The following is a 21,255-nucleotide window of genomic DNA, read 5'->3' as shown; positions in this document are numbered from 1 at the left end:
AGTATTAGAATCCATGGAGGTAGATGAGACCATTGAGGGAAAAAGAGTAGAATAAGACAAGAAGAGGTTCTAGGACAGAGTCCTGAGAAAAATGCAGGATTTACAGGTGGAGTAGGAGGGGAAAAACCTGCAAAGACAACAGAGAATGAATGGCTAGAAAGAAAAAAGCAAATCAAGCAAGTAGTGTCCCAGAAGCCAAGATGAAAGAAGACTTCAAGTAGGCAGGAGTGGGGCCAAAGGCACTTAGAGGGAAACTAAGATGAAGGTCAAGAATGCCCATTGGAAGATGAATGGATAAAGAAGATGTGATGTAGATAGATAGATAGATAGATAGATAGATAGATAGATAGATAGATAGAAAGATAGATATAATGGAATATTACACAGCCATCAAAAAGATGAAATCTTGCCATTTGCAATGACATGGATGGAACTAGAGGGTATTATGCTAAGCGAAATAAGTCAATCAGAGAAAGACAATTATCATACGATCTCACTGATATGTGGAATTTAAGAAACAAGGCAAAGTATCATAGGGGAAGAGAGGAAAAAAATGAAACCAGATGAAACCAGAGAGGGAGACAAACCATAAGAGATTCTTAATCTTAAGAAACAAAGTGAGGGCTGCTGGAAGGGAGGGGGATGGAGGGATGGGGTAACTGGGTGACGAACATTGGAGAGGGTATGTGTTGTAATAAGCACTGGGTATTATATAAGACTGATGAATCACAGACCTGTACCCTTGAAACAAAGAATACATTATATGTTAATTAATTGAATTAAAATTAATTAATCAATTTAAAAAGAGTGCCCATTGGACACAGTGATAGGGAAGTTATTTCTTAAGAGCCATTAATGGACTAGAGTGGGGTGGTGCCAGACCAGAGTGGGTAGAGGAGTAAATGGAAATGAAGAAGTAAAGATACTGATAGCAGGCAACTCTTCCTGAATTCGGCTGTGAATGGTAGCTAAAAGAAAGATAGTTACTAGGGGGTTAGAAGAGGATGGGGGGCAGAACTTTGGGGTCAAGTGACATATTTAGAGATTATTAAGTTTTTGTTATTAGGATGAGAATGCTGGAAGCACATTTTAATACCTAGAGAAAGGATTTAGTTAGGAGGGAAATATTGTAGGGTGCCTGGGTGGCTCAGTTGGTTAAGCGACTGCCTTCGGCTCAGGTCATGATCCTGGAGTCCCGGGATCGAGTCCCACATCGGGCTCCCTGCTCAGCGGGGGGTCTGCTTATCCCTCTGACCCTCTTCCCTCTCATGCTCTCTGTCTCCCATTCTCTCTCTCAGATAAATAAATAAAATCTTTAAAAAAAAAAAGAAAGAGGGAAATATTGTAGATATGAAGAAGATAATCAACTGCATATGATATTTGAGAAAGTCTTAGGTTGTGGGTGCCAAAGCACCTGGAAAGATAGGCTTTCCCACCCCCACAGCAGAGACGTTTCCTCCATTGTAACAGGAAGAAAAGAGGAGAGGACAGGTATGGGTTCATTCAGATACTTAGCTCTGTTGGTAGAAAATTGCAAAAGCTCTTTTATGAAGGCTTCCATTTCCCTTAAGTAATATGGGGAAACTCAGTTCTTGAAAAACAGGTGAGTGAAGGGGACATGGAGGTGTCCAAGGAGAGGAAGATTTGAAATACGCCTTCAAACTGAGAGACTGAACTAACTCGAAAAATGTAGTAAACGCTGTTAGCAGTATTGAGGACTCAGATGAGGTTAATGATCATGGGTTTATAGTGGTACCTTCTGCTTTTTTATGTATTAGATTTACTAGAAGGGTTTAGCCATCCAGGGTCAAGCACAGAGTAGGTGGATGATTGTTTAAGGTTGGGTTTTGCAAGGAAGTTGAAGGTATTTGCCAAAGAACTCAACATATGGTGGCCATAATCACTAACCGTGCCAATCAAATATTAGACTCTAGTTTCTTCTTAAATGAATGGCTTAAAAACAAGGCAGTCATAAAATTGGTTAAACATTTTACCGGCAAAAAACCTGGAGTTGGAAATCTACTTGAACAGTTTGAAGTGGAATGACCTATTAGATGATGGGCTTTATAAAGGGCAAGGCAGAAATGAAACACTTTGGTAGCCTTTTAGGACCAGCATTACAGAAATTAACTTCAGGCATGGTTAAGTCCTAGCTCAGCTACTTGGATCTCCGTGGTCTAGTCAGGTTATATGATGGCTCTCCAAAGCACTTTCTTATTTGCAAGATGTAAATAATATCTGTAGCTACCTTATAGAATTGCTGTGAGGACTAGATGGTACACCCAGAGTGCTCAGAATATTGCCTGGCGAACTAACCACTCCCTAAAGTTTGCTATTTTTCCCTTACATAATATATTCCTCCATTTTGTTCCAATCAATGAAGGGAACCTTTTTATCAACTTCTGGCTCCTGTTCTGGACCTACCCCAGGCCATTTTGAGAATTATTTGCTACCTGAGTGTTCATCAAGTTAACTTTTTCCTGGGTGCCTGGGTGGCTCACTCGGTTAAGTGTCTGCCTTCGGCTCAGGTCATGATCTCAGGGTCCTGGGATCAAGCCCCGCATCAGGCTCTCTGCTCAGCAGTGAGTCTGCTTCTCCCTCTGCCTCTGTGATCACTTTTGCGTTCTCTCAAATAAATAAATAAAATCTTTAAAAAAAAAAAAAAAGTTAACTTTTTCCATTCTGAAAAAAACTTCGTATCCTGTCTTTTTGACACAAAATAGATCTAAAAATAGTTGTTGTGAAACTGAATCTAAAATGAGGCACACACTTTAGAAAACATTTTTAAAAATGGTATGGTTTGGGATGCCTGAGTGGCTCAGTCATTTAAGTGTCTGCCTTCGGCTCAGCTGGAATCGAGTCCCAGGTTGGGCTCCTTGTTCAGCAGGGAGCCTGCTTCTCCTTCTCCCTCTCCCTCTGCTTGTGCTCTTTCTCTCTTTCTAACAAATAAATAAATAAAATCTTTTCAAAAATTTTTTAAAAATGGTATGGTTTGACTTGCCTAAATTGTGATTTCCTTTAAAGTACAGATTTTATATTTTATATTGCTTTTCATTTATGTATCATTAATTTACACATCGCAGTGATTCTCAGTGATTGCCCTTTTCCCCCCAGGCATTTAGAACTGTCAGGAAGTGGGGTTCACAGCAATGGGAGGGATGTTTCATATTTGGTGCTCTAGAGACCGATATCGTTAAATGTCCTGTAATTCAGAGATAGCTTTGTAAAGCAACTAATTGTCTCACTCAAAATGCCAATATTCTCCCTTTGAGAAACAGTGATATACATAATTTGTTCCTTTTTGCTTCATTGAACAAATATGTATTGATTGCCCTCTCAAGGTTGTGTGTTGAAATGTAATTTGATAGGTGTGATTCTTAAAATACACACCATAGGCTCCTCCCAATATGAAGTATTACTCCGTGACTTTCTGAACTTTACCCAAAGTACTTTATAGGCATACCTAGAAAATACTGGCCAGCTCTGTTCCGGAATATTGCAATAAAGCAAGTCTAATGAATTTTTTGGTTTCCCAGTGCATATAAAAGTTTTTACACTATACTGTAGTCTATTAAGTGTGCAATAGGGGCGCCTGGGTGGCTCAGTTGGTTAAGCGACTGCCTTCGGCTCAGGTCATGATCCTGGAGTCCCGGGATCGAGTCCCACATCGGGCTCCCTGCTCAGCGGGGGGTCTGCTTCTCCCTCTGACCCTCTTCCCTCTCGTGCTCTCTGTCTCTCATTCTCTCTCAAATAAATAAATAAAATCTTTAAAAAAAAAAAGTGTGCGATAGCATTATGTCTAAAAGGTGTACATACATATGGGGCACCTAGGTGGTGCAGTTGGTTAAGCATATGACTCTTGGTTTTGGCTCAGGTGTGATCGCAGGGTCATGAGATTGAGCCCCGAGTGGGGCTCTGCACTCAGTGTAGAGTCTGCTTAAGACTCTTTCTCTCTCTCCCTCCGCCCCTTCCCCCTGTGTGTGTGCTCTCTCCCTCTCTCTCTCAAATAAATAAATAAATCTTTACAAAAAAATAAAAGGTGTGCATACCTTTATTAAATAATACTTTATTGCTAAAAATGCTAGCCATCATCTAGCCTTCAGTGAGTGGTAATCTTTTTGCTGATGGAGGGTCTTGCCTCAATGTTGATGGCTGCTGACTGATCAGGCTGGTGGCTGCTGAAGATTAGGTGGCTTTGCCTTTTTTTTTTTTTAAGACAGCAATGAACTTTGCCACATTAGTTGACTCTTCCTTTAACAAACAATTTCTCTGTAGCATACAATACTGTTTGATAGCATTTTATCCATAGAACTTCTTTCAAAATTGGAATCAGTCCTCTCAAACCCTGCTGCTGCTTTATCAACTAGGTTTGTGTAATATTCTGAATCTTTTGTTGTCATTCCCACAATCCTCACAGCATCTTTACCAGAATCTACTGAACAACCACTTTTTTGTTCATCCATAAGAGGCAACTCCTCATCTGTTAAAGTTTATTATAAGATTGCAGCAATTGAGTACTGTCTCCCTGCTCCACTTTCTGATTCTAGTTCCCTTGCTGTTCCCACCACGTCCACGGTCACTTCGTCCACTGAAGTCTTGAATCCCTCAAAGTCATCCAGGAGGGTTGGAATCAACTTCTTCTAAAACTCCCGTTAATGTTGATATTTCCACATCTTCCTATGATTCATGAATGTTCTTAATGGCATTTGGAATGGTGGATTCTTTGGAGAGGATTTTCACTTACTTTGCCCAGATCCATCAGAGGAATCACTATCTATGGCAGCTACAGCCTTACGAAATGTATTCCTTAAATAATACAACTGGAAAGTCAAAATTTCTCCTTAATCCATGGGCTGCAGAATGGATGTTGTGTTAGTAGGCATGAAAACAACATTAATCTCACTGCCATCAGTCAGAACTCGGGTGATCAGGTGCATTGTCAATAAGCAGTAATATTTGAAAGGCATTTTTTTCTTCTGAGCTCAACAGTGGGCTTAACATAATCAATAAATCAACCATGTTGTAGACAGATGTGCTGTTATCCAGGCTTTGTTGTTCCAGTTCTAGAACACAGGCAGAGTAGATCTAGCATAATTCTAAAGGGCCCTAGGATTTTCAGAATGGCCAGTGAGCATTGGCTCCAACTTAGTCACCAGCTGCATTAGCCCCTGGCAAGAAAGGCAGCCTGTCCTTTGAAGCTTTGAAGCCAGGCATTGACTTCTCCTTTCTAGCTGTGAAGGTCGTAGATGGCATCTTCTTGCAATATAAGGCTGGTTCATCTACATTGAAAACCCATTGTGTAGTGTGGTCACCTTTGTTAATGATCTTAGCTGGAATTTCTGGATAACCTGCTGCAGCTTCTGCATCAGCACTTGCTGCTTCAACTTGCAAGTTTAAGTTATTGAAATGGCTTCTTTCCTTAAACCTCATGAACCAACCTCTGCCAACTTCAAACTTCTTCAAATTCCTCCCACCTCTCTCAGTTTTCATAGAATTAAGGAGAGTTAGGGCCTTACTCGGGATTAGGTTTTGGCTTAAGGAAATGTTGTGGATGTTTTTATCTTCTATCCAGACCACTCAAACTTTCTCTATATCAGCAATAAGTTCACTTTTTTATCACTCACATGTTCACGGGAGGAGCACTTTTAATTTCCTTCAAGAACTTTTCCTTTGCATTCACAGCTTGGCTAACTGGCATAAGAAGCATAGTTTTCAGCCTGGCTTGCTTTTGACATACCTTCCTCAGGAAGCTTAATCATTTCTAGCTTTTGATTTAAAATGAGTGGTGTATGACTCCTCCCTTTCACTTGGACCTTTAGAGACCATTGTAGGGTTATAAATGGGTCTCATTTCAGTATTTTTATGTCACAGGGAATAGGGAGGCTCAAGGAGAAGGAGAGAGATAGGGGAACGGCTGGTCAGTGGAGCAATCAGAACACACACATTTATCGATTAAGCTTACCATCTTATATGGGCGTGGTTCGTGGTGCCTCAAAACAAGAATAGTAATATCAAAAATCACTGATCACCATAACAAATATAATAATAATGAAAAAGTTTGAAATATTATGAAAATTACCAAAATATGACACAGAGACACAAAGTGAGCAAATGCTGTTGGAAAAATGGCACAGATAGACTTGGTCAACACAGGGTCACCTACAGACCTTCAATTTGTTAAAAATACAACATCTGCAAAGTGCAATGAAGCAAAGAGCAAGAAAACAAGGTATGTCTGTAATAGCTTTTGCTTCTGAAATCCAACCACCACCAATTTCATGCCTTTAGCCCTATTATGGGTACTATAAAAAGTGAACCTTGGGGAGCCTGGGTGGCATAATCGGTCAAGTGTCCGATTCTTGGTTTCGGCTCAGGATCTTGAGATCAAGCCCCACGTCGGCCTCCATGCTGAGCACAGAGTCTGCTTAAGACTCTCTCCCTCTTCTCCTGGCCCTCCCCACCCTGCACACATGCGCGCTCTCTCTCTCGGAAATAAATAAATTTTTTTTTTTAATTAAAAAATAGGGACGCCTGGGTGGCTCAGTTGGTTAAGCATCTGCCTTCAGCTCAGGTCATGATCCCGGGGTCCTGGGTCTCGAGTCCCACGTCGGGCTCCTTGCTCAGCAGGGAGTCTGCTTCTCCCTCTGCCTGCCGCTCCCCCTGCTTTTGCTCTCTCCCTCTTTCTCTCTCTCTCTGACATAATAAATAAATAAAATCTTTTAAAAAATTAAAAAATAAAAAGTGAACCCAATAAGCATATTTTCCATCTCCTTGGAAATCTACATCTCCTTTTATGGAATACGTATTAAATGACAACAAAGATGACCATGATGTTACCCAGATTGTCTATAACTCAGAATGTTAAGTCTGATTTGACATTTGACCATGAAGGAAATAGGAAATTGGTATAATGTTTTCCCATAGAAGGAAAAAAGTTTATAATATATGTATTTCATGTATTAATATATGTTATATATTAATATATATTTTATATAATAATAGATAATTTATATATAATTCATATATATTTCAAAGCAAGTACTGTTTTATTATTGCCTCCTTTCAGAGGTAGTTTACCAAAATTTCACTAGGTGGCAGTAGCATTGCTTCTGCCCGGATACTAGGGCTCCCTGTAGTACAGTTTTCTGAGTAAATATATGTGTGTTTTCAGATTTTTGAGATATTTCTTCTAATCTTTCTGTTTTATTGAAATAAGTATCTTTGAGTAATATTTTCGTATTCAGTCTAGGAATGTATTCAAAGAATATGAACAACCAATATTTTGCTTGCACCTCCTATTCTAGAGCTGGGTACACTATCGTTCTGGTTATTAAAATGAAATAGAAGACCTTTAAAGGTCATATTATACTTAGCCAAATGTCATCTTATGATCATTTAACTATTCAGTTTCCTTCCTTTCTCTTTGTTATCCTTGAATTTTGAACGTTTGGGGCCTTTCTGCCATTTGGATACATTCCACCAAAAAAATCATATTCTTTTTAGGATGGAGACCTATCATACTAAGTGGCAATTATTATAGGATTTTCATTTCCTTTCATTCGTACTCTCCATATTTGATGTCAAATCTTATGATTTTCTAAAGATTAGATAATAATTAGGTAAAATTCATATATAAATAATGATAGTGACTCATTATTGCATTATTTCCATGTGCCAGACACTGTGCTAAATGATTGTCTCATTTTTTCTTCACAACTCTCTATAAAATAAGTGTTATATTTACCCTCATTTTACAGATAAGGAGATTGAGGCATGGAGAGGTTAAGCAATTTTGCCAAGATAACACAGATATTATAACTCCAGAACCTACACTCTTAACTCACACACACTATTTACTACCCAAAAATTTAAAGTAGATAGACCTTTTTTTCTTTCCCCACTTCCTTCACCCATGGGCAATGAAGTGAAAATTCAATGTTGTTTTCTATGACAAGCTTTAGTTATTGCCTGTGTGGTATGCTCTTGATTCTAAGAGCACAGAATATTACAAAAAGGAATAGGAGAGGAAAAAAATAGCACTTCTTCTTTACATTCCTCCAAAAAGTAATTACCCAATTCTTAAGACCTTGAGTGGGGGGTTAATTAACTATAAAATTAGATGGCAAACCTAACATGTTATATTTTATTATGTATATATATATTTTTTAAGATTTTATTTATTTGTCGGAGAGAGAGCGCAAGCAGAGAGAGCAGCAGGCAGAGGGAGAGGGAGAGGGATCCTGCCGAGGTAGGGAGCCCAATGCGGGACTCGAACCCAGGACCCTGGGATCATGACCTGAGCCGAAGGCAGATGCTTACCCAACTGAGCCACCCGGGCACCCCGATGTTATATTTTATATTTGAGTCATAATATATTAGAGTACAATTAATGGTTTTGTTTAAATGGAATGTGGGCTAGATAACCTCTTCAAATTGTATTCCAGTTCCATAATTGTATGATTCAAAGAGTTACATCTTTCAGAACTCTGAAAGACTTTGATTCACTCAGTAAGTTTCGAGGATTTTTTTTTAAATGCTAGCTGCAGTATTATCTATTAGTTATTAATGAATGTTTAAAAATATTGTTACAAGTGTGTTGATCATTCACAAGAAGCACCTTGCTAATAATGTGTGGTACAATTATTCACCACTATCCATTACAGAATAATTTCTGAAAACATGAGGCAATGTCTGCAGTGAAGAGCCAAGACAAAATCTATATAGTAATGCCCAATGTGATGTCTAGAATATGCAAATATTTAATCTCTTTATCCCCAGAGAGTAAATTATGTATTCTTGGAGGCATTAATTTCTTCAAACCTGTGGACTTCACTAAATGAATTAAAGCAAGAGTTCTAAATGAGTCCATCCTGATCTGAAATTTAACTTCAGCTTCTGGAAGCTCCCAGCATTCCCAGAGAAATAGCTCTCATGTGAGGGAAGTGGGTTTAGAGATCTTGATTCTCTGACATTGTAAATAGTGCATAAATTCTCAAGTGCGCCATCACAGTGGGGAGAGGGCAAAAGTATCTTAAGAATTGTCAGATTCTCAGGGGTCCTGGGTGGCTCAGTCTGTTGAGCATCTGACTATTGATTTTGGCTTGGGTCGTGATCTCAGGGTTGTGGGATCAAGCCCCACATTGGGCTCTGCTCCCAGCAGGAAATCTGCTTGGGATTCTCTCCCTCTCCCTCTGTCCCTCCACACTGCGTGCGCTCTCTCTCTCTCTCTCTCAAATAAAAATAAATTTTTTAAAAAAAGAATTGTCAGATTCTCACTTATTTTCCAAATAAAGTGTTATAGATAGTGTCATTGAACTAAACCAGGAATAGGCTTAAAGGGGATATATACTCATCTGTTTTCAATGTATAGAACAGTATTTCCTCACTTTTTTCCATTTCTTCTTGCATCTTTAGGTTTTCTATGAATAATCTTGAATGTTTGGGGTGGAAGTGGGAAACTTCGTGCTGATTAGGTGATAGAGATTTGGCCTAATTAAATATAAATGAATAGAAAGGGAGATAAACAAGGTAAGGGAAAGAGTGGGGCAGGGGAGAAGGTTTTGATGTGACCCAGCATGTTCTGAATCAGAGGCCAGGATACAGAGGTAGAAAAAATGTGGCACCACTCTTCCTACTGCTTGGTTTTGGAACCATTAGGTGCCAGTCATATTGTCTGTTTCTAGAACAGGATGGAGTAAAGCCAAGGGAAATGCAGTCAGTTGGGTTTTTCATTGGCATGGTAGTTATACTGATACACCTCTGAGGAATCGGTCCGTCATAGCACCTACTCCTCCCGACACTCAGGTCTTGTCTGGTCCTGGGTCTTATTATATTCCTTTTCTACTCTTTTCTGAAAATGGAAAGTACCCAAACTGTCCCCACCACAACGATGCTAAAAGGTTCAGTTTTGTGGTTTGAGAATTGCCATAGTCAATAGGAATGGCAGGGCCAGCATCCTCTTGAGAATCTGGTCCCTAAAGCCTTCCTTTTGGGGACTCAATCATGGCTTTGAACTTGCCAGTGCATAGGTGGGGCACATGAATTTCTAGTTTGATTTTAACTGTGCCACTTTGTCACTAACTTCCACACCTTTATTAGCCACAGTAAAGGTCTCACTCATGAATTCCATAGCAGCATGATCAAAACTCTGTTCTGTCTGAATTTCCACAAGGAAGACAGAGCCAGCTGACCATAGCTGGGCCTTGAACCTAAGAGGTCAACTAGAATGGGGTATATTTCGGGGGGTTACACAAAGTGGAAGGCTAGTATGTCAAATCCAAGCCAGTTTCCTGAAGGAGGTTCAAGGGTTGGTGCCAAAGAGACCAGATGTAAAATCAGAATTCAAGGTATGAGAGCCAAGAAACTGGAATATAAGAAAATTTGATTGAAGTGAAAGCAGTCAAAAACCCTTGAGAGTAGAGAGAATGATTTCGAAGGCTACTATAGGTTGTCTATGGCCAGCAAGAGAAAGTATAAAATATTAACATTGGCCATTCCAGATCATTCAGTTCAAGTTAGAGACTAGCTATTGAGAGGGATCGAAGGAAGGGCAGAGAGAGATGAAAGAGGTTGGAGCGTACTGGACTTTTATCTCTGGAGTGCTCTGATCCTGTTATTCTACATTCTGTAGATCTAAATTAAATACTTTGCAATATAAAATAATGTCTAATAAATATTTTTAATGTTGTCCTTCCAGCTTGTTACTTTATTATTTTACGCCAAGACAAAGAAGCAGAATAGAGAAATGTGTATACTTAATTTCATTATTAGAGACAAATTCTTTATAAAAAGCAAAAAAAGACAAATTCTTCATGGATTTAGATTCTGGAGGAAAAAGAGGTGTTTTCAACAGCTGTATTAAAGGACTGTGCCACCAGATGGTGCTCACCTATTATAGCCATTGCTGTTTTTCAGGCAGTTTCCCTAAATGGTCTAAATTTTAATCTAAAACATGAGATGTTGTTTATGTATTTATCTCTTTTTTCATCTTTTAGTACAGATTTCTCTAGCAATGAATATAGTGGGTTTTATTTTTTATTTTTATTTTTTTTTAGATTTTATTTATTTATTTGACAGAGAGAGACACAGCGAGAGAGGGAACACAAGCAGGGGGAGTGGGAGAAGGAGAAGCAGGCCTCCCGTGGAGCAGGGAACCTGATGCGGGGCTCGATCCCAGGACCCTGGGATCACAACCTGAGCTGAAGGCAGACGCCCAACGACTGAGCCACCCAGGCACCCCTATAGTGCGTTTTAAATTTAAGCTATTTAGTTTAACATATGCCTCTTAGAGAGGGGGGGAAAAAAAAAGAACTGGTAATTTTGCTTTTGTTTTGCTCTAAAGATCTTCCATTATATAATTTTTGATATACTAGGTAACTAAAAATATGCTCTTTTTCTATGCTCAATTTTTTCCCTTTCATTTCCTTTAAATTCAAGACAGTGCAGCATAAGCTGGCAGAATTAAAAACACACATTTGTGTAACCAGAGCTTTTGTGGACAGCTGTCTTCAGCTGCATGAAAAGAAACGTCTGGACTCTGCCACGGCCTCCATGGCGAAATATTGGTATGCATGCTTCAGTAATTAAAATGTGGTGTTTGCACAGACTGTTATGCAATTCTTCCAACTTTACACTCAGCCGTGAGGGTCTTAAAGGAAGAAGGCTGTGAAAATAAAAACTAACAGTAAGAACCAACTTTAAAAAAAAAAAAATGCTGGAAGGTTCCATGAAGCCTATTTATAATGTGCTAAAAATTACTCAAGTGGATTTAACTTTTAGCTTGCTATTGAAAATAAGATATTAAGATACTGAAGTAGGGTGACTGGTTAGTTCGTTCAAGTACTGGTTTAATTTCAAATTATCTGACGAGTAGCACTGTAATGAGACCAAACAAGAACACTAAGACTTAAAATCCTGATATTGAATCCCAAGTCTTTCACTGAATAACTATAATTAAATTTAATTCTCTCTGGGCCAACATTTTGATATCTGTGAAATGAGTAGATTGGACTGCATTTTTCTATTTAAAATGTTGTCCAGATCTAAGAAAAACATCTGTGAAAAATTGATTGTCCCATCAAAAGTGACACATGCTCAATTGAGTGAAAGGGAAAATGTCCTATTAGGCTTGGAAAGACTTTTCATTGGGATTAAAGATGAGTAGCAATGGTATTAAAGATGAATTAATTGAAAAGAGACTCCTATAAGGTTTTTATGTATTTTAAGATGCAAGAATATAGTTTAAATCAGATTCTGAGAATGGGTTTGGTTTCCTCTGTTTTAAAAACAAACATTCTCACATCTCATTAGCCCAAAAATAACCTAGAAAAAATTCCTGTCATTATTCATTAACTTGTGTTCAGTTCAATCAGAAATAGAATGGGGAAATATGCAGGATACTTCTTTATGTAATGATTCCAAAATAATAAAACTGCCAGGTTGAAATTGATGTGGCATTATTAGGAACTTGTACTTTGAGGGAGACATTTTACATTTACATTTATAGCAAGTTCTTTGACTAGTTGAAAAAAGTATAAAAAAAATTTTTTTTTTTTTAAGATTTTATTTATTTTTTAGAGAGCGAGCGAGAGAGAAACAGCATGAGAGGGGAGAGGGTCAGAGGGAGAAGCAGGCTCCCCACTGAGCCGGGAGCCCGATGTGGGACTCGATCCCAGGACCCTGGGATCATGACCTGAGCCGAAGGCAGACACTTAACCATCTGAGCCACCCAGGCGCCCCAAAAAGTATAAAAATTTTTTAGACATTTTTAGAAAAAGAGATATTTAGATAGCTATTGACATTATTGTTCTTTGAAAACACTAAGTTTAAAGACATACTGTTACTTCACATTGAAGCAGAGGAAGCAACTAGTTATACCCCAGTAAATATTTCACTAAAATACTTGCCAAATACAAAAATGTATAGAATTCCAAATATTGTTGCCCCCTGAGCCTTATCTGTTAATCATTATATTGTTACTGTTGTATTAGGAACATCCTCACCTGTCCTATGACTTAAGTTAAAAATTATTTTAAAGAAGAAAATGTGGCTATGCTTACTTTTGCTTTGTTTCCCACTGTTGAAAAATAGGTCGAAGGGTGCCTGGCTGGCTCAGTCAGTAAGAGCATGCGACTCTTGATCTCAGGGTCGTGAGTTCAAGCCCCACATTATGGGCAGACATTACTTTAGTTTTCTTTCTTTCTTTTTTTTTTTAAAGATTTTATTTATTTATTTGAGAGAGAGAGAATGAGAGAGAGCAAGCACATGAGAGGGGGGAGGGTCAGAGGGAGAAGCAGACTCCCCGCTGAGCAGGGAACCCGATGTGGGACTCGATCCCGGGACTCCAGGGTCATGACCTGAGCCGAAGGCAGTCACTTAACCAACTGAGCCACCCAGGCGCCCGGGCAGACATTACTTTAAAAGTTAAAAAATATGTTGAAAAGCATTTTGAACTTATATTTTTATGTTAAGATGAATAAAATCTCTGCGAGTTATCTTAAGAATTTTAATGATAGTTAAAATTACTGTGATAAGATCAAGAATATTTCTCAAGTATTTCAGATACTTTGGGAATAATAATGCCCAAATAATCTTTAACAAGTTTCCTAAATAATGGTACGTACCTTAATAGTAGTCTTCCCTCTTAGGTTTTTACTTTTACTTTCAGTTTATTTCTGAAAATCCCTAAAAAAAGTTTTTTCACAGTTACTGAAGTTCAGAATTGCAACCTTCAGGTAGAAGTGATATCTTTGGAGAAAAAGACATATTACAAGGCAAAAGGAAATAGATGGTTGTATAACTATATAGTTACTTAGATCATACAAAGAATCTAAATAAATTAGACCAAATTCAGGTTTTTACTTTGTCCTTTTCAGGCCTAAAGTAGCCCAAACCTAATAGTCTATGCTTTCCACATTTTATTTCTAGCCTTACCAAAAACCCAGCCAGAACTAATTGATGAGGAAAGTATTCATTATGTGAAAATTGTCAAGAGATTTATTTCATATATAATTTATGTCAATCTTCTCTGGTTGGCTAATATGTCTAATTGTAATTTTTTGATAAATGTATGTCTTTAAGCAGTCAGAAATAATTTGTTTCCTGATTGTGAAGCACCTCGTGAAAATCCATTTCAAATGTTCCTTTTTTGCTTTTTATTTTGGTCATCTAGGGCATCTGAGTTACAAAACCGTGTAGCTTATGACTGTGTCCAGCTCCATGGAGGTTGGGGATACATGTGGGAGTACCCAATTGCAAAGTGAGTATGATGTGAAGAAAAAGGAAAATTTCTTTACCGTACTTTGTACATTGAGTGTAGAGGAAAAAGAGAAGCAGAATCTTCGTATTTGTCATCTGACTACAGAGTGTGTTCAAGCAGATGAAACAGCTTCATGTTATCAGCTCGCTACTAGGATTTTATCATTTTTAAAGTGAAGAGACCAATATAATAAAGTTTGGCTTTATTTGAATCATTATACAGAAGGATTAATATCACTTTCTTTATGGTCAAATGATACTATATTCTATTGGTTAATCATAGTTACACAGGTTATTTCGACTCTTTTACTATGAGAATAAATGCTTCAACAAAACACCTTTAAACATTTGTCTTAGATACATGTGTTTTTGATTATGACAGGACAGAGTTCCAAAAGTAGTACTGCTGGTTCAAAAGTATGCATATTTTAAATTTTAATACATTGCCAGATTATTTTCTCTAGTTAGTAGCAACTCATATTCAAATGAAAAAAGTTTGAGGATAACTTATCTTCCTAAACTATGAATGTTACTGCTTTTTAAACCTTATGCTAATGTAGTGGATAGAAAATAGGTTACTCTTCTTCCTTTAATTTGCATTGATTATTAATTATTTTATTTTACTGTGGTAAGAACATTTAACATCAGATCTACCTCTTCACAAATTTTTAAGTGTTCCATACTGTATTGTTAACTATAGGTACAACATTGTACTGCAGACCTCTAATTAAGCCTATTCATCTTGCTCAACTGTAACTTTATGCCCATTGATTAATAACTTCCCATTATCCTCTTCCCTTGTTCCTGGCAACCATCATTCTTCTTTGATTCTATGAATTTGGCTATTTTAGATACCTCATATAGGTGGAAACACATAGTATTTGTCTTTCTGTGACTGGCTTATTTCACTTAACAGAATGTTCAAGTCCATCCAAGTTGTCATATATTGTAGAATTTCCTTCTGTTTTAAGGCTGAACAGTATTCCATTCCATTTTCTTTATCCATTCATCTGTGCATGGACATTTAGGTTGTTTCCACATCTTGGCTATTGTGAATAATACTGCAATGAACATGTGAATGCTAATATTGCTTGGAGGTCCTGTTCAATTCTTTACAATCAGTACCTAGAAATGGGATTTTAAAATCATATGGTAGTTCTATTTAATTTTTTGAGGAAGTTCCATACTGTTTTCCATAGCAGCTGCCCCATTTTGTATTCCCTCCAATAGCATGCAGGGGTTCCAATTTCTCCACGTTCTTCTCAACACCTGTTTTCCTTTTTTGTTGTTGTTTTGTTAATAGCCATCCTTGCAGATGTGAGGTGAATCTTATTGTGGTTTTGATTTGCATTTCCCTGATTTTGGTGACAATGAGCATTTTTTTCATATACCTGTTGGTCATTTATATGTCTTCTAAAATATCACTTTTTATTTTATTTTTTTTAAAGATTTTATTTATTTTAGGGCGCCTGGGTGGCTCAGTTGGTTGGGCGACTGCCTTCGGCTCAGGTCATGGTCCTGGAGTCCCGGGATCGAGTCCCGCATCGGGCTCCCTGCTCAGCGGGGGGTCTGCTTCTCCCTCTGATCCCCTTCCCTCTCGTGCTCTCTGTCTCTCATTCTCTCTCTCTCAAATAAATAAATAAAATCTTTAAAAAAAAAAAAAAGATTTTATTTATTTTAGATAGAGAGAATGCATACGGGCATGTGCGTGCGCACGTGCACACACACACACACACACACACACGAGCCAGAGGAGGGGCAGAGAATCTCAAGTCAGCATGAGCTGGACACTGGGCTTGATCTCATGACCATGAGGTCATGACCTGAGCCCAAACCAAGAAACACTCAACTGACTGAGCCACCCAGGTGCCCCTAAAATACCACTTTTTAAAAGTAAAAAAAAATTGGCACTTCAGAAAAAAACTTAAATATGATAAGGATCAAAGTTTTCATATCTTAAATATTTGATTATTCATTTTGCTCTAGCAAATTTTCCTCTTATTTAGCAATATTTTCAGTTTATAAAACTTTCTCAAGGAAGTTTTACTATATGGAGAGAAGTCCAGTTGAGTTCTGAATCTGAGAATGTGAATGCTATGGGCTTCTAAAAACTTTTTCTATTCTAATTTTAATCTAAATACAGACTATCTGAAGGGGAAAATTATCAAACTAGTATTCAGACTGACTTTCAAATTTATTATTTTGGCAAACATAATTGAAAACATTTGATATACTTATGGTCTTTAATGAGGAAAATTAAACATTTTAGTTAAGTTACATTAAGAACAGAAGCTCCAGTATAGATTTAATCTACTAATTTTCTGTAGCCATTGGGGCAGTTCACAAAGCTTTAATCACAGTGTGTGTATAATTTATAACCTTTTATAAAAACTCAGCAGCAACTAGGGCTTTTCCCTTCTTTGGGAATGTAGACATGAAGTAACTAAATTTTATATATATACGCACACTCATATATATACTCATTTTATTTTATTTTTTGGTCAATCCCTGGACTTGGATTTTGGCATATCCTTTCAGAACTATTTCAAATGAGCCTTAATCAAAAGCAGATATATTTTTTTTATCTTTGTATAGTCATGAAATCAGAAGTAAACATTGAGTTATGCTAGCACAAATTAAATCATCACTGGAATTTTTTTCTGTGCATTTTCATGTTTTATTCACAATATTAATCCATCTTATTCATAATATTCACAATGTAAAAGAGTGAAATCATAATGCATATCTATATTCTTCTACTTGATTGTGCCATTACAACCGCTTTTGGAAATGTAGACATGTATTGGCTCAGTGTTTGTCTAATGTAGTTCAGGTTCCAAGAAAGGCATATGAGGTGAAGAGTCACCATCCACATAGCCCAAGATCAGAGTGTAGAGTAAGTCTTGCTCTCTGTTTTCTTAGAGGCCATTCCTCAGGTCAGTAGCAAGCAAATCTTGTAGCTTGATGGCTTACTTGAAATGCCTGGTTTCAATTTGAGAGACTTACATTTCCTTTCAGGAATAATAATCCCCTTCTTGGCTGGTTCGTTAGTTCAAAGATTGTACGAACTTTTAAACTAGACTGCTGTTTTTCTTCCCAAAGACAGGAGGAAAGAACTTTTCATAAGTTAGGAAGAGAGAATAGTAGATAATATCAAAAGGCTGATTAGACACATTAGGCAGTATGTGGTTGCAGGGCACAGACTTTGAGAGAAAAAATCATTCTGATTGTGTTTCTTATATCCTCGGGGTAAGCTGTTTTTATTTGTGTGTGTGTGTGTGTGTGTGTGTGTGTTGGGTTTGTTGGGGTTTTTTGTTTGTTTTGCTTTTTTGTTTCGTCGCTTTTTTTTTGTTTTTTGTTTTTAAATAATTGGTCTTAAGCATGTGAACGTGTTTCAGTCTTACTCATTAGGCTTGGGGCCTTTGAGAAGTGAGGCTTATTGAGCTTTGCCATTTCAAGACTCTGTCCTGCTAGGAAGAACAGCCTGAGATACAGAGCTTCGTCACTGTGTGGTTAAACATTCCTTCTGCTGCCTTTCTCTGTCAATTTTAGTTGATGACTTAATTTAATTAGTAACCTATAAAAGGTGTGCTGATCTCTGTCATTACCTACTCCATTGGAACTTATTTAAGGTGGAAAAAAAGAAAAAAGCCCAGTCCAAAAATTTCTAAAAGCATTGCTGAAGTAGGCTGAAATGCTAGGTAGCTTCTTTACATGCAAGTGCTCGATTTTGTGGGCAACAATGGGATCTGTTCAGAAGAAAAAATATATTTGAAAATGCAGATGTCTTCATATTTCAAGTTTCATCAAAAAGTAGGTACTGAGACTCTAAAATTCCTTTGTAATACACCAAATCAGTAAATATTTACTGAGTGCTCACTGTTTGCAAGGTACCATGATGAATATGGAGAGTCCTAGAACTGGTCATTTTCCTAGAGAGCTGGCACATTTAATTTGTCTCAGATTAAAAAGAAAAAACAGGGGAGCCTGGTGGCTCAGTCGGTTAATTGGCTGCCTTGGGCTCGGGTCATGATTCTGGAACCCTGAGATCAGGCCCCACCTTGGGCTCCCTGCTCAGTGGAGAGCCTCCTTCTCCCACTCTCTCTGCTCCCCCCGCTTCTCCCCAGTGCTCTCGCTCTCTTGCTCTCTCTCAAATAAATAAAATTTTTAAAATAAATAAATATAAATATAAATAAATAAAAACAAAAAGCATTTTATGCTTGAAAAAAAAAATGCCTTTGAATTTGTCTACTAGGAAAGTCCAAAGCTCATAACTAGTCCTGCATGCCTATACCAACGAAAATATTGTGATAGAATAAAAAAGATACTTGCCAAAGTGGCAAGATACCTACCTTTTCATTCCAGCCTGCCAATTAACTATCTGTTATGTGACCAATAAATAACAACCATTAATTAGTACATGTATATATAACTGCTCTGCACTCAGTTCCTTTACCTGCAAAACAATAGTAGTACTTATCCTCCCTGATGCTGATGTAAAGGATAAAGGATATGAGAGGATAAAATGAGATGAGAAAATGAGAGGATAAAGTGGGAGGATAAAATGAGATGAGAAAAGGTAAAAACAACTATACAGTTTCCTGGTTGCTATCATTGCTACCAAAAGTGAATTCCTCGTAACATTTTTTCTTTTTTTGTGGCAGTAGACTTAGGCACTCAGTATTTTAATGTCATACATTACTGGAGTGACTATTAACCATTTTCAAAAAATAAGTTACTTGTTAACTTTGTGGGAAGTAATATTTTCTAAAGTATCAATTTATACTCCTGATGGCAGCATTGGTAGTGGGAATCTAAAGGGATGTTAGAAAATAGGTACTTTCTTTTCTCTTTTGTTTCCTATAAAACCAGTAGATTTCAACTTTTTTTTAAGGGAACATTGAAGATAACAAGAAGTTAAGACATTCTGTCCATTCTAAACCTGAAACAGCCTTTTTTAGAATGCTGTATGTGCTAAATTTTACAAAATTAAATCAATGAAACATACTAATAAATGTTATTTTGAAATTGCAGTCTCATCAAGCAAACTAAAACAAAGCTATAAAGATGATCAGTATCTTAATAGAATTTTATAATTATAAAAATCTAGGATGAATGCCATAGTGGAAAAAAAGGAATTTATAAAGAACTTTTATTGTTCGGATTTCATTAAATAAATAAACTAATAGTTACCTGGTAAGTCAAAATTTGTAATTTCCAATATCTTTTATTTACTCAGTCATCTTCTGATTTATTTAGAGCTTATGTGGATGCCCGAGTTCAGCCAATCTATGGTGGTACCAACGAAATAATGAAGGAGCTGATTGCAAGAGATATCGTCCATGACAAATAGACATCTGCCCACATCCTGGAATCCTGTTACAAATAATCTGGTTTTAAATCTACTCAAGATAAAATGCAACCTGGCAAGGGAGGAAACGCTAAACATGTTTTTATATGCTCTATTAAAGAGAAATCAAATATGAGATTATTACAGTGGTAGGAGAAACTTTGAATTCAAAGATTCTAAAATTCTCCAGTACAAGGTTTAACTTTTAATTTTTTACATAGCTAAAAGGCAAAAATTTTCTGATTCTAGAAACCTTGGTCTTTGATTCTCTCTAAAATTCGAAAAAAGCATAATTGCTTTCAAATTGAGGCAGCAATAGTTTTGTTAAATATTACTATTTATAGTAACATTAATAATAGTTACAGCACATTGACTTTGAAAGGGAAGAATATACAATGTAAATGATTTCTACCACCCTCTCCTAAACACTCTGTTTTTAGGCCCTGGCATCATTTCCTCAAACAAAAGCTTATGCAGAGTCTCTGAAATGCTGATGAATGAAGAGCTGCTTTAGTGGAAGCAGGAACCACTGGATTCCTGGAATCCCTAAACTCAAGCTGAGCATTTGCCCAACCCCACCCAACTAGAGAATGTGGTCGCTTCTCTCATCTACTAACACCTGGGCTTTCAACAGATTTCATCCCAGTTTCATTTATAGGAGAACACAGAATAATTTATCATCCTTTAGTTTCAATATATTGGTATACCTTATAGGTATCAAAACAGTGACTTTTATTTTGGAGCAGTGTACTAAAAAACTAACAAATAGGGGCGCCTGGGTGACTCAGTCCTTAGCATCTGCCTTCAGCTCGGGTCATGATCCCAGGGTCCTGGGATCGAGCCCCACATCGGGCTTTTTGCTCAGCGGGAGGCCTGCTTCTCCCTCTCCCACTCCCCCTGCTTGTGTTCCCTCTCTCACTGTATCTCTCTCTGTCAAATAAATAAAATCTTTAAAAAAAAAAACCTAACAAAATACTTTGTGTCTTCTATAAGCCAAACTTAAAAATATGATGGCAACTGAAACTGGCAAGATCCCTGCTAAGATGTGAATAAGCAAATAAGTTGCAACAAATAAAGAAGTAAATAAATAAACAAGAAAATTTCAAATCATGATAAGTGTAATAATCACAGAAACCATTTAAAATAGAAAAGTGAGGGGGCACCTGGCCAGCTGGCTCAGTCAGTAGAGCATGCAGCCCTTGATTATGGGGTTGTGAGTATAAGCCCCATGTTGGGTGTGGAGATTACTTAAAAATAAAATCTTTTTAAAAACTAAATAAATGGGGCACCTGGGTAGCTCATTCGTTAAGCGTCATGATCCTGGGGTCCTGGGATCGAGCCCTGCATTGGGCTCCCTGCTCCTCAGGAAGCCTGCTTCTCCCTCTCCCATTCCCCACTGCTTGTGTTCCCTCTCTCGCTGTGTATCTCTGTCAAATAAAATCTTTTTAAAAATTAATTAATTAAAAGTAAATAAATAAGATAGGAAAGTGAGGAAGCATTTGATTTGACACTTAAAAGTAATTATTATCAAAAAAGAAGCCATTGGGTGCCTGGGTGGCTCGGTTGGTTGGGCAAAAAAAAAAAAAAAAGAAGCAGCAGCCATTAATTTAATTTGTAATCTGATAGAATCATTTCAGTACCTTTTTCTT

The 21,255-nt window shown here is 37.4% G+C and overlaps 1 protein-coding gene across 1 annotated transcript in view; it reads left to right on the top strand.

Moving 5' to 3' along the window:
• ACADL (acyl-CoA dehydrogenase long chain) overlaps window positions 1-20,441 on the top strand; it is a 43,866-nt gene extending 23,425 nt beyond the window's left edge. Inside the window, exons 9-11 of the mRNA XM_021703087.2 lie at window positions 11,437-11,564; window positions 14,171-14,257; window positions 19,516-20,441. Coding sequence (XP_021558762.1) covers window positions 11,437-11,564; window positions 14,171-14,257; window positions 19,516-19,609 — 309 coding nt within the window. The 3' untranslated portion in view covers window positions 19,610-20,441. The remainder of the gene's footprint in view (window positions 1-11,436; window positions 11,565-14,170; window positions 14,258-19,515) is intronic.
• The last annotated feature ends 814 nt before the right edge of the window (window positions 20,442-21,255 follow it).

The sequence above is a fragment of the Neomonachus schauinslandi genome, chromosome 3 (genome assembly GCF_002201575.2).
Source record: "Neomonachus schauinslandi chromosome 3, ASM220157v2, whole genome shotgun sequence".
Taxonomy (NCBI): domain Eukaryota; kingdom Metazoa; phylum Chordata; class Mammalia; order Carnivora; family Phocidae; genus Neomonachus; species Neomonachus schauinslandi.
This window is presented reverse-complemented; position numbering and strand designations above follow the sequence as displayed.